This window comes from Phaseolus vulgaris, chromosome 11 (genome assembly GCF_000499845.2).
Source record: "Phaseolus vulgaris cultivar G19833 chromosome 11, P. vulgaris v2.0, whole genome shotgun sequence".
NCBI classification, from domain to species: Eukaryota; Viridiplantae; Streptophyta; class Magnoliopsida; order Fabales; family Fabaceae; genus Phaseolus; species Phaseolus vulgaris.
In genome coordinates this window covers 34,422,717-34,435,927 of record NC_023749.2, presented here as the reverse complement: position 1 = coordinate 34,435,927, position 13,211 = coordinate 34,422,717, and the positions used below count along the sequence as shown (strand labels likewise).

The following is a 13,211-nucleotide window of genomic DNA, read 5'->3' as shown; positions in this document are numbered from 1 at the left end:
CTCACCATACTTAATCCCGAGCGTACACTTGTCGTAGCATCAATAGTGGAGAAAACCTTACCATTTCGAATTCTACTCTTCGTATATACACTAGTCGAATTCCACTTAGCGCCACACTGTTCCATTTCTCCTTGCTCGTTATGCTAACCTTCTTCTCTCAAACTCTTCGCATTCTCTAAACTCTCCACACCAGAGAACTCTCCCTTCACACTTCTTCCTTCAACCAGCCATCTTACCAGATATTTTCCTTCTATCAATCTTTATTGTTGATTATTTACTCATCCTACTGATTGCTTTGTCTGAACTGGGATTTTCTTTCATTTTGCATTCTTTGCCTTCTTTTCCTGTGTTGGTGTTTGTTTTGTATTTGTGCTTTTGTGTTCTAGATATAATTGCAATGGATTACAATTTCATGTACCCTTGGGCCCAAAAGAACCTTTTAACCGAATCTTCCTTCAATACTACCCGTGAGCATATTAGGAGTTTAAGAAAGAGTGGTTATTCCTTTGGTAAGAGGCAAGATAGGTTCATAAGAATAGTAGAATGTAGGGTGGATGAGCCTGTATGTTGCGATGAATTCTCGGACCCTAAAGGTCCATTTTGCTTCTTTTACGCCACCCTTTTTAAGAAAATCCTTTTACGTCTTTCTTTGTCGATTTTCAAAAAGGAATTGCTAATCGAGCTCAATGTAGCTGCAGGCCAGCTACACCCGAATAACTGGGCATTCATTCGTGCCTTTACTATTTTGTGTTCACAACTTGACATTTCGCCGACTCTGGAAGTTTTCCTTTACTTCTTTGAGGTCAAGCACTCCGGCAACCAATTATGGGTATCCTTAAACGGTGCCCATGGAAGAGCTTTGCTCACACTCTTCCAGTCTTCTTAGAAAAATTTCAAAGGCAAGTTCCTAAAAATTCGAGCTAATAAAGGAGATTCGACCCTTCTAGAGAGGTTTCCTTTATATTGGACCCTGAACAAAGATTCCAGAGTTCTCGATGCCTGGAGGACTTATCCCCACAAGACCATGGAGTATGCGAATTCTTGGTGAATCTGAAGGTTGTTTTTGACACTTCCTTCCTCCTGAACAAATAGTACCTTCCTGGTGTCTTGAAATCCTATACCGATACTCCTTGTTTCTTACCTTTGGTGACATAAACTCCATTACTGTGCATAACCACTTGTTTTCTTTTGCAGAAAGGATGTTGTCCGACATCGGCAAATCAAAGATGGTTGAACGTATCAGGAGGATGAGAGCTACTACCAGCCTAATCAAAGGTTCTCCAACTCAGAAAAGGAATCTACTTTTCCAACTACCGAATATGCTTTTCATCCTTCTTAACACGTCGGCCTAAAACACACTTCTCTTATGGAAACCCCCCACATTTAATCCCAAATACTTGAAAGGAGTATTCATCACGTCACAATTGAGTAACGCGACAAACCGTTGGATCTCAGACTTATCCACTCCCAACCGGCCAATCCTACTTTTCGAGAAGTTAACCTTATGGCCATATGCTAACTCAATGCAATTCAACATTACTTTGTGAACACGCTTTTAATATTGGCTTCACAAAAGAACAAAATGTCATTCGCAAATTGAAGCATATTCATCTTTACCTTCTTCACCCTGATATCCAAACTATCAACCAAGTTCAGCTCGATTACTTTCCTTGACACACCTGCCATGTCAAATAACAATTTAAAAGGTTTGAACAACTGGTTAGAAAATAAAGTCAAATCATTAGAAGAAGAATTAAGTAACACCAAAACTAATTTTGAAAATTTGGAAATCATTTATAAAAACTATTCTTGTAAATGTGTTGTTGCAAAAGCTTGTAAAAGTTGTGAATCTCTTGAAAAGAAGGTTGAATATCTCATAAAAACCTTAAGAAAGTTTTGAAAGGGGTAAGCAAGTTTTAACTACTAATTATTTAGATTCTAAAGTTGGTAACTAAAATCTTGGTAGCTAATTAGATACCAATTTATAAACTATTTATCCATAATAGAAACTAATTTAGATACCAATAAAAATTTTAGTCTTCAAAACTGTATTTAATTTAGTTAATATATAAATAATTATTTTTTGTTTCTAAAATTAGTTTCTATTTAATGATTTTCTTAATGAATGTTTGAATTTGAAACATGTGTGCATACCTAGTTCCCCAACCGATTGATTATCCATAGGTGGTTACACCCCTCCATGGCGGCTTATTTTTTTATTTTTTTTTATCAGCAAAGAATTAATTGAATTCAAGGGGACCACTTCAGGGGTGTCCCAACCCGTATACAAAACCGGAAAAAAAAGAACATCAAATTGCTACCAAAGCACAATTACTATAGTAACAAACCACAAACCTCCTAGCCCGCTAGAGATCCATAACAGACCCAAACTGAGCAACAAAAACAAAAAAATCAGCAGCTTCGTATCTAGATTGCAGAACTACATGTGGTCCAACCAGCCATACTAGCACAGGTTAACAAATACTGCACCTGACGGGCCCTTGCTGGAAGCACCAACCAACAACTTTTTCCATTAAAAACAACCCAGTTTTGGCAACATAAAAGCACCTCCATGGGCACCATTCAGAACTTCATACATAGGCAAACCAGCCATTGCACTTGATTTGGTTCTTCCCTGCATCTACCAAATAAAACAAGACAACCTACCTCTCCAACCAACAACTTCATCCAGTAAATGCGCTATCCTTAAAGCTTAAATCAACAACCATATAAATACCTTGAGTGATGCATAAGCAACCAAGCTAGAAAGCTTCAAGATCATAGATGAAACCTACTACATTAACTGGCATCTTGCATAAAACTAAGGAACTTCACCTCCAGCCAACCAACAGCTTTTTCCATATAAATTAAACCAACTTCTACAGCACCTCAACACCTTTAGGTGCATCACACTCAGCTCCATACATAGTTAAACCAGCTACTACCTCTGATTTGACCCTACCCTGCCTCTTCGAATTAACATCAGATAATCCAGAAAACTGCATTGCCACTGATATCCCTTATGGAGTAGATAGACGTTGGACATTTCCTTGCCACCTCATCCTCCCCTACAGACAAACCAACACCCTGTTGTCTTAAATTGACTGTTGCATTATGTGCCAAAGGATTTAAGCTTTTGTTGTCTGATTCACCCATTCAATATCTACTTCAACTTCATTACCAATCTTCTTTGAACCTTTGCTTAATTCTGCTTGCAAATAGCTCCATCAGTTTCTTCATCAGCATAAAACCACACAAAACCGGATAAAAACAACTTGAGAAACTTGCCACACAAAAACCAGCTTCATCTTCAGAAATAACTTCCAAACAATAGTCATCAATTCTTAACCCAACAGATTTTGCCGCTCCAACTTAAGAAGGGACTGCACCATTCCATGAGCTCCCTGAAATTAAGAGGTCACTATTCAAGGCCTTCTACTGCACTAGGAGCAGAAATTGCATCAGCAGCACCATCAAAACCAACATCTTTTCTACAACCTACACAACACCAATTCACACCAGAACCACCTTCGGCACCTCCTTCCTCTTTCAACGCAACTTAACTCCTTCTGAAACCCACTTACTTAACACTTCTGATGCAAGACATTGGGTTCAGGATCCAATCCACTAGGGTGTAATTAAAAGAGTCTGACTTATGCTTCATCCATAACCATGATTTGAGTTGGACCTTTTTGAAACATCTCTTCCGCATCTACTACACCTTGCTTGAGTTAGACCTGACTACTGTTGTCCATACCTCTTTCCAAACCAGATCTTGATTATTACTGACTTGGAATAGGTGGAAACTCTCAAAGTGGGTCTTTATATCGTTATGTTGGACAAACAAGATACCAATCCACCTAAAGCACATGGACCAAACACATATAGCATATTTATGATGACTTTTTACGGCAAGTTGACCGCATTTTTCATAAGTAATAATTGTCCCTAAGGACGGATATCAATCCCACAAGGAACAATGAATTATCGAGTACAATATTCACTAAATATAACAACAAAACAATAAAAGGAGTTTTGAGTTGGTTATGTTGGCACTGGTCAACAAAGAATTAGTTGCTTCAATTGGAAAAATAGGGATTAGTTTCATGTCTCTCACTCTTATGTATTTTGATTAGCATGTTAATATTAATTTCTTTGATTGAATTTGATGCCCGTAGAAAATTCATTTATATCGATCTCTCGCATATAAAATCCTTAAGAATGTTTCCTAAATATCGATCCCTCACATACTTATAAAAACAACTTAGAATCACACTCAGACGTTAATGACAATTAACATTTCAAGTCTATCTCTAGCACTCAAATATGCTAGGTATTGTTGTTTAGGTCTGAACCCTAAAAATACCTCTCAGTCAGATTTTATATTCTCACTTTGTCACGAAAATTTAAAAGTAAAACAATAATACCAATAATCAATCAAGAACTGAATATTAATATATTAGATATCACCTCATTACATAAGAGTTTGAGCAGATTACTCCCAATCCCAAAGGGTAGAATTAGCCATGCATACTTCTAGCACCTTCCATTCTCCCAATTGGGTTACAATTCACTCTATGGTGTTTCCCTCTTAATCTGGCACACTAGGGTTGAGCCTCTAGTGATATGAGTTGCATTGAACATAGACACTTTAGAACTCTTGAAAACAACATTATAGGAGAAGAATAACAACAATTAAAGGATCAAAGAATGCTTAGAATAAAGGAAACGAAATCAGAATCACAAAAACAACAAGCTGAAAACAGAATGGGTGCAAAGAAGCTTAAGGAGTCATCAATGGAGACCAAGCCTTCCAAAATGATGATCCAAACTCATTAAGAGTGTTATTTCCTTTTACACAACCATGGAACATGATATAAACGCAATTGAAAAACAGAAACAACAAGAACCGAACAGAAATTGAAGAACAAGCTAAGAAACACAAATTCAAACGGTGAAAAGGATGAAGAACACTAAAACATTTGAAACTACTGATTGAAATTGCAGGAGATGAAAGAATGAACACTTATTGAATGAAGCTTGCTGGATTTGAGAATTTGGAACTGCATTCACGCCACTTGGAGTCTTGTTCCAAGATAAGTGAAAGGTTGCTGCCACTTGAAGCTCACCATTGGCACACAAGATAAGGCAAAGGAAGAAGAAGACAACAAGACTCACAATTTCTCTCTAAACTTGAGTATAGTTTCTCTACTTCTAATTTCCAATTCTGAATTTTACAAAGGCAAGAACCTTATTTATAGCCTAAGAGGTGCTGAAAAATAGGTGGGAAAATTCAAATGAAACTCATTTGAAATTCCCACCAAAAACAAGTCACATGGGAGGTGTGACCTTTTTCTACTATGACACCTCCTAAAAACTACACCTACACCCCCTACTAAGTCACATGGACAATGTGACTCTCTCTAATACATTCACACCTATTTATTTAATATCCACACCTCCTACAAGAGTCATTCAAATGATGTTGTTTTATTTAATGCTTGGCCTTGCCCCTCATGGTTTGGACTTGGGGTTCTTGGGCTTGGGCCTTCTTGTGCTTTGGGCTTGGGCCTCATCTTTTGCAAAGACTAATAAGAAGAACTTTAAATGCTTTGGCCCTTGTCCATTTCTTCTATTGATAACATCTTTTTGATTCTCATCATACTCCCCAAGTTGGAGAGAATTCGTCCACGAATTCAGTACTCCTGCATAAAACAAAGTTAGTTTGCAATTAGATAAGAGAATACAAGAAGAAATAGGCAAACATGACTTAGTACGTTGAAATGTTGGGAGTTCAGAAAAAGATGTCCTATACATAGCCCATGTTGGAAAAGGTTGTTTAGAAATGATATTATTTGGAAAACTAGAAGGTATGAAACAATCATCCTTAACATTCTTCATCCAATATGGTGTATAAGTAGGAACCTTGGGTAATGAACAAGACAAAGAAGAACGATACCTTGTAGGCGTAGCACGAGTCAACAAAATTGAATTAGTTGAGAAGGTATTATGACTCGGTTTATCAAGTACTTCGGTATATGCAGGGCTATTTGGTAAAGAAACCCCGGGCATGAAGTCTATTTGGTGTTCAATCCCTCTTAGAGGTGGTAAGCCTTTAGGAGGATCTTGAAACATATCTTCATATTCTTTTACCAAATTGTCCAAACATGTGGGACTATCCTTAGCCGACTCACATTCAATAGTCCTAGGAATAGCTAAAAAAATAGGCTTTTGAGTAACTATTACCTTTTTAACTTGTTGTGTGGACATGAGAAGGCTTCTCTTGGAATTTTTTATATCATTTTCTTTCTCTCTCTTTTCTCTCATTTTAACTTGGTCCTCATGAACTTCCTTTGGAGAGAGAGACTTAAGAATGACTTTGTGCCCATGGAAGTTAAAAGACATTTTGTTGGTAAAGCCATCATTAAAAACTTTTCTATCAAATTGCCATGGCCTACCTAAAAGAATATGTGTGGCTTCCATTGGGACAAAATCACACAAGACCTCATCTTGATATTTACCAATAGAAAATGTAATGAGGACTTGCTTGTTAACAACAATCTCACCTACCTCACTTAACCATTGTAATTTGTAGGGCTTGACATGAGAGATGGTAGGTAATCCAAGTTTGTCTACCACTCTTGTGCTTGCCACATTAGCACAACTCCCCCCATCCACAATCAAAGAGCATACCCTATCATTAATAAGACACCTTGAATGAAAAATATTTTCTCTTTGAGTTTCATCAAAAGGTTTTAAAACTTGTCCAAGCATGCGTCTTATTACTAATAGGTCACCCTCATGTGGGCTCTCACTCTCACTCTCACTTGGGGATCTAGAAGGTGAGGAATGTCTAGAAGATTCGGACTCATGCTTACTACCATCTACCCCATCATGCATATACATAGTTCGCTTAGAAGGGCAATTAGAAGCAATATGTCCATAGCTTAAGCATTTAAAACACTTCTTACTAGACGATTTAGGTGGTGATTTAGGCCTAGAAGTGCAAGTGGAAGGCTTAGAATCTCTAGGTTTGAAAGTAGAGTCCTTAGAAGGGATATTTGAGAAAGAGCTATTTTTATTTTTCCAAGAAGAGTGGTAGTAGTTATCCTTAGAAGAATTTTTGAAAGCATTTTTCCTTGCAAGTTGATTTTCAATTTTACTAGCAAGGTGAACCACATTTTCCAAAGAAGAATATTCTTGTAACTCTACCACGTCTTGATGTCCCTTCGAAGGCCACTCACAAACCTAGCTATCTTAGCTTCCTCACTCTCATCCATATGAACTCGAATTAAAAGCGTATCTAGTTGTTTAAAGTAATCATCCACACTTAGCGTGCCTTGATGAAACCGTTGGAGTTTCAACAATAGGTCTTTCCTAAAGTGTGGGGGTACGAATCTAGCGCGTAAACAAGCTTTGAAATCGTCCCAAGAGACCACGGGCGGTCTCTTGTGTAGGTCAATGTCCATGAGATATTGATGCCACCATTGCATGGCATACTCTAAGAATTCTAAAGATGCTAATCTAACCCTATGCTCATCTCTAACCCCATTTACATCAAATATTTGCTCAACCTTAGCCTCCCACCCTAAGTACACATTAGGATCACTTTCACCACTAAAGTTAGGAAGTTTTACATTCGGTGAATAAGGGCCAGCCACATGTTGGCGCCTCTCTCCATGGTGATGGTGCCTTGGTCGTGCATTTTCTTCATAATATCCATGAGAAGAATGAGAATGCCTTGAGGAATGCCGAAGAGGAGGATGATGTCTTCTCTCCCGGTTTTGATGGACTTCCTCACGACTTAACTCCGAGCTTTGGAGCCTTGCCTCCATTTGTCTTATCATATCAAGATATTGAGCATTTGATTGTCTAGCATTCTTTAAATCTTCAAAGAGAGCTGCCTTTTGAGGTGAGCAAGGTTTGGAGGATTCTCCACTAGAAAAATTAGCCATGATAAAAAAGTACAAAAAACAGAAACAAACAATTAAAGAAACTTGTTAGCAAAATAAAGTGAGATGTAGGTTGCTGGAAAATGCCAAAAGAAAGTACTCAAACCACTCCAAGAAAGTGTTCTGTCCTCAACCAAGCCTTTCTTGTGGATTGGAGGAGCTTCAAATGAAAAATGTCAAAGCAAACCACACTTCACTTAAGAACAAGTCTCCACAAAACTTAGAAGAACAAAAAGACAAGCAAGAAAAGGTATAAGCAAGAAAAGCTAAACCAAAACAGAATGCAATATATGACAAACTGGAAAAAAAGGTATAAGCAAGAAAAGCTAAACCAAAACAAAATGCAATATATGACAAACTGGAAAGGAATATGAATGAAAGACAAGCAATAAAAATAAGGAACTCAATGAAAAAGAAAGCACACAAAAGATACCTAAAGAAAAGCACTAGAGTAGATGAAGAAAACAAAAAACAAGCTACTGGAAATTTTTTTTGATGCAAATTGTGCTTGATGTTCACTGATTTAACTGGAATGATATAGAGCGAACTGAATTATGATATTTAAACCACAGAAACTTCAAGATGTTAACTCAATAATGGCACTAGAATTACTTAAAAACAGTAAGCCAATTAATTGAGATAAAGTTTTTAAAATCGCTTCCAGATTACCGTATTTTTTTCGGCAGAATTGTACACTTGTTGTATTTTATTTATCATTTTTTGTGTACTTTGAATTTTTGAGTACTTCTTTTTTCTATGCTTTTATAACACTTTGAAGAACACAAATCCAGAATTTTCCAGAGAGTAAATCAATTGCAATAAAGAAAACAGTGAGCACGTTTTCAGAAAACAGAGGAATCCTAATAGGAAGGAAAAACAGAATTATGAACTAGCAAAGACATAATGGAAAATGATATATATGAACTTGTATAGGTCTAGAATACAAGTATGAACTCAATTCTAAAACAGAAAATGCACAAAGGATCAATATCAAACTCAGAAAATTATATGAAACTAAAGCAAGAAACAAAAATTCAAGGTACTACAATAAGTGATGACAATTATGGAAAAAAAAAGACTAAGACAAAACTTGTATGGATTCAAAAAGGAAAATACTCAAACATATGATAGGCATCATAAAGAAAACAGCAATAAAACTCAAATTAAGCCTAAAAATAGAATTACTAATCACAAAACAGAATCAAAGTGTTCAGCAACTCAAAAAAAAATTTGCACATAACCATAGCTCTAGATACCACATGATATGAGTTGCATTGAACATAGACACTTTAGAACTCTTGAAAACAACATTATAGGAGAAGAATAACAACAATTAAAGGATCAAAGAGTGCTTAGAATAAAGGAAACGAAATCAGAATCACAAAAACAACAAGCTGAAAACAGAATGGGTGCAAAGAAGCTTAAGGAGTCATCAATGGAGACCAAGCCTTCCAAAATGATGATCCAAACTCATTAAGAGTGCTATTTCCTTTTACACAACCATGGAACATGATATAAACGCAATTGAAAAACAGAAATAACAAGAACCGAACAGAAATTGAAGAACAAGCTAAGAAACACAAATTCAAACGGTGAAAAGGATGAAGAACACTAAAACATTTGAAACTACCGATTGAAATTGCAAGAGATGAAAGAATGAACACTTATTGAATGAAGCTTGCTGGATTTGAGAATTTGGAACTGCATTCACGCCACTTGGAGTCTTGTTCCAAGATAAGTGAAAGGTTGCTGCCACTTGAAGCTCACCATTGGCACACAAGATAAGGCAAAGGAAGAAAAAGACAACAGGACTCACAATTTCTCTCTAAACTTGAGTATAGTTTCACTACTTCTAATTTCCAATTCTGAATTTTACAAAGGCAAGCACCTTATTTATAGCCTAAGAGGTGCTGAAAAATAGGTGGGAAAATTCAAATGAAACTCATTTGAAATTCCCACCAAAAACAAGTCACATGGACAATGTGACTCTCTCTAATACATTCACACCTATTTATTTAATATCCACACCTTCCAGCTTACTCTTTTTAGCTCAAATTATTCTCCTTTACTCCAAATCTTCAATCCTCCCTAAAAATATGCAATTAACACCAAATTTGGGAATAAAATCTCTTCTTCAAATAAAGCTCATAAAAAATGTAAAAAGGTCTAAATTCATAAATTATGGATTATTTTATATGTAAATTAGTAATAAATCCTTATAAGTGCCTACATTTTAATATCAAATATAATTGAAATTAGAGACTTATCACTCTCCCCAAGTTAGAATCTTGATTGCCTCAAGCAAAGTAAATGAATATATTTGAATGTAAATATCAAGCATCTTAATTTACTAAACAACAAATCAAATTAAAAACTTATGATGCTTCCAAATTCAAATATTGAAAAATATAAACACAAAACAAATAAATGACAATTCATCAAGGAATATCTTTTCATATGCTCATGGGTAAGTGTTTCTCTCTATTTTCACTGAATCATAACAAATCACAGTTGCTTTTCATTTCATCTTCAAATCACAAACATATTAGTAACATTAATCTTGAGGTCATTTCTAGGGTTGTAATGAGGTTGGGCTTCCAAAAAATATTGGTTTTTCTTAGATAACAAAATTCACATCTTAAAGAAGAATAACATACCTACAATTCAATTATAGAGAACATATATGTTAACTACTTACCACTTTCTTTCAATGTCACCTTTTTCCTTATTTTCTTTCTGACTTTTCAAGATTTTCATGATGATTTTTTTTTTCCTTTCTATTTCTTTTTCTTCTTCTGTCTCTCTTCCTTTTTTTTTTCTTTTTTTCAATAATAGGAAAAGATTCTTCCTATTTTGAACTTTTTGAGCTTTCGCAATTAGAACCAACAATTCCCTTTTTTATATGTATTGCATCGACGTTCTCCTTCCTTAAACATGCTAAAGGGTAGGATAATATATCATTAAAGGTTAAGGTGCAATATTAACAAAAAAATTCTTGGCCCAAATGGGATATATATAAAAATGGGATTCTAATAAGATAAAGGTTGGCTATTTGGCCCTTGGTTCCTAATTAACATAAAAAATGACTCAATATTTTCATGTTCTTTTACAATGTAACAAAAATAAAAATTAAGCAACTACAACTGTTAATTCATGAGTAAAAGTCTCAAAACTGTTTAAGGTTCACACACTCACTTGGTTTAAATGGTTTCATTCCTTTTTGTCTTGTCATTCTTTGTCCTAATCAATCATCCTGTTAAATTTTCATGTATCATAATTTCAACTACATTTGAATAGGGATTCAATCATATTTTATTTTCTAACCTGTGTCTAATTCATCTCACAATTTAATATTTAAATACAAATTTTTTTTTCCACAATTCAAAATTAATATTCTAGTTTTTTTATTTGAGAAAAATAAAACTAGAAAACAAAAAATTAAATTGAAATTTATTCAAGAGAATTATTTCAAGACATAAAACTAACAAAACCAAATTTATTCAAATTACCAAATAAGCAAATAAACAAATAAAAAGAAAAAAAATATCCAAAAAACTTAACAGAAAAATAAGACAAAATTCAAATAACTGAAAAGAAAAGAGAATTAAAAAGATAAAACCATATTTTTGCTCAATCCTCTCTTCTTAAGAAGTCATTCAACTTTTGTTAAACTCTTTATCTACAGTCTTGCTTCATTCACTGGATCTGCCCCCTGAATAATAGAACCTGTCCCCAGGTCAAAATACATAACCTGCAAAATGATTAGGAGGCATATAGGATTTTTTATTTATTTTATTATTATTTTTTAAAAGTTTTAATTTTTAAATTTTAATTTTTTTTTAAAATAAAATAAAAAAGGTAATAAAACAACATAAAACTAAAATGTGGATTGGGTTGCCTCCCAGTAAGCGCTCGTTTAACGTCATCTAGCTTGACGCCTCTTTATTTCAAGGTGGAAATCTCTCTTTGATCCATCCTTCTGTACACATTCTTCTCCTGTATTAAAATTTTTAAGACCACCAAAAAGATGAAAAGTTACCTCCTCATTTTGAGCTCAAAGTTGAAGTTCTCCTTTGTCAACATCAACTATAACTCTAGCAGTCTTCATAAAGGGTCTGCCAAGTATCAAGGGAACCTCTTCATCTTCTTTTATGTCCATGACAACAAAATCCACTGGGAACATGAACTTATCCACCTTCACCAGAACATCTTCAACCACACCATATGGATATTTGATGGATATGTCTGCCAATTATAATTGTATCTTAGTGGGTTAAACCTCCAAATCGCCTATCTTCCTTAACAAAAATTGCCAAAGATATTAGATTTATACTTTCCCCCAAATCCAACAAGGCATTGTCCACAGATAAAGCACCTATAGACACTAGAAGATTAAAACTTCCTGGGTCCTTGAAATTTTGAGGCAAGCTTTTCCGAATAAAGCCATTGTATCTATCCTCCAGCTCTATATATTTTTTTACAATGTAGCTCCTATTCTTTCGAAATCTTTCAAATGTCGAATCTTGCTTCAGATTTCCTGCAAAATAATTTTTAGGGGGCAATTTGTCAAAGAATTTTCTTTCCTTCTCTTTTTTTGAAGGAGGATGAGGATATGATATATCTTTTTCAAGATCTATTTTTAATTTTTTCTTCCTTACTTCTTTTCTTTTTTTCTCTCTAAGTCCTTAGTCTCATCTTCTTTTTCAGTTACTACATTATTGCAATGCTCTTTTGGGTTGGTTTGGCTGTCGACTGAAAACTGGACACTTTGTATTTCTTCAAATTGTTTGGGCACTTTTCCCATCTGGATCTCTATATTCCTGATTGCTGCCATGCTATTTTTCTTCCCTTATCACAAGCTTTGTCAGGGCGTCTTCAACTTTACTCATTCTTTCAAGCATGGATGGATCCTTAGCTTCAGGTGAATTGTTCTGATAAGAACAGTGACCATTAGGATGATCACCTTCACAAAAATCACACCTGATTGATTTACTCTGGCTTTGAGATGAATGAACAACATATAATTGCTTTGGGTTAAATATTGTCAAAGTTCAAGAGGGGGGTGAATTGAGCTTTTAAAACTTTCGCACAGATTCACTTTTTATCACAGTACACAGAAAATAAATCGATTTATATAGTAATGAACATATTTATTTTTATACCATTTATGTACTTTAAAGAGTTTATCTCAATTGAAATGACTTCTGATTTTGAGATTGAGTTTTATGATTTACAGGGAAGGATCAAATTGATTTTTCA

General features: G+C 34.9%; 1 protein-coding gene across 1 annotated transcript; it reads right to left on the bottom strand.

The window, feature by feature from the left end:
- Positions 1-12,006: 12,006 nt before the first annotated feature.
- On the bottom strand, positions 12,007-12,786 carry LOC137805889 (uncharacterized). Its single transcript, XM_068605779.1, has 3 exons — positions 12,720-12,786; positions 12,286-12,489; positions 12,007-12,197 (listed from the first exon to the last, which is right to left on the bottom strand). Exons 1-3 carry the CDS (start codon positions 12,784-12,786, stop codon positions 12,007-12,009), a joined length of 462 nt encoding a protein of 153 aa, XP_068461880.1.
- Between the last annotated feature and the right edge of the window lie 425 nt (positions 12,787-13,211).

Coding starts and splice junctions, on each gene's coding strand:
- LOC137805889 (XM_068605779.1), bottom strand. CDS start 12,786: ATGGCAGCAATCAGGAATATAGAGATCCAGATGGGAAAAGTGCCCAAA. Junction 12,490..12,719: donor ACAATTTGAAGAAATACAAA/GTGTCCAGTTTT, acceptor ATTATTTTGCAG/GAAATCTGAAGCAAGATTCG. Junction 12,198..12,285: donor CTTGTTGGATTTGGGGGAAA/GTATAAATCTAA, acceptor TATAATTGGCAG/ACATATCCATCAAATATCCA.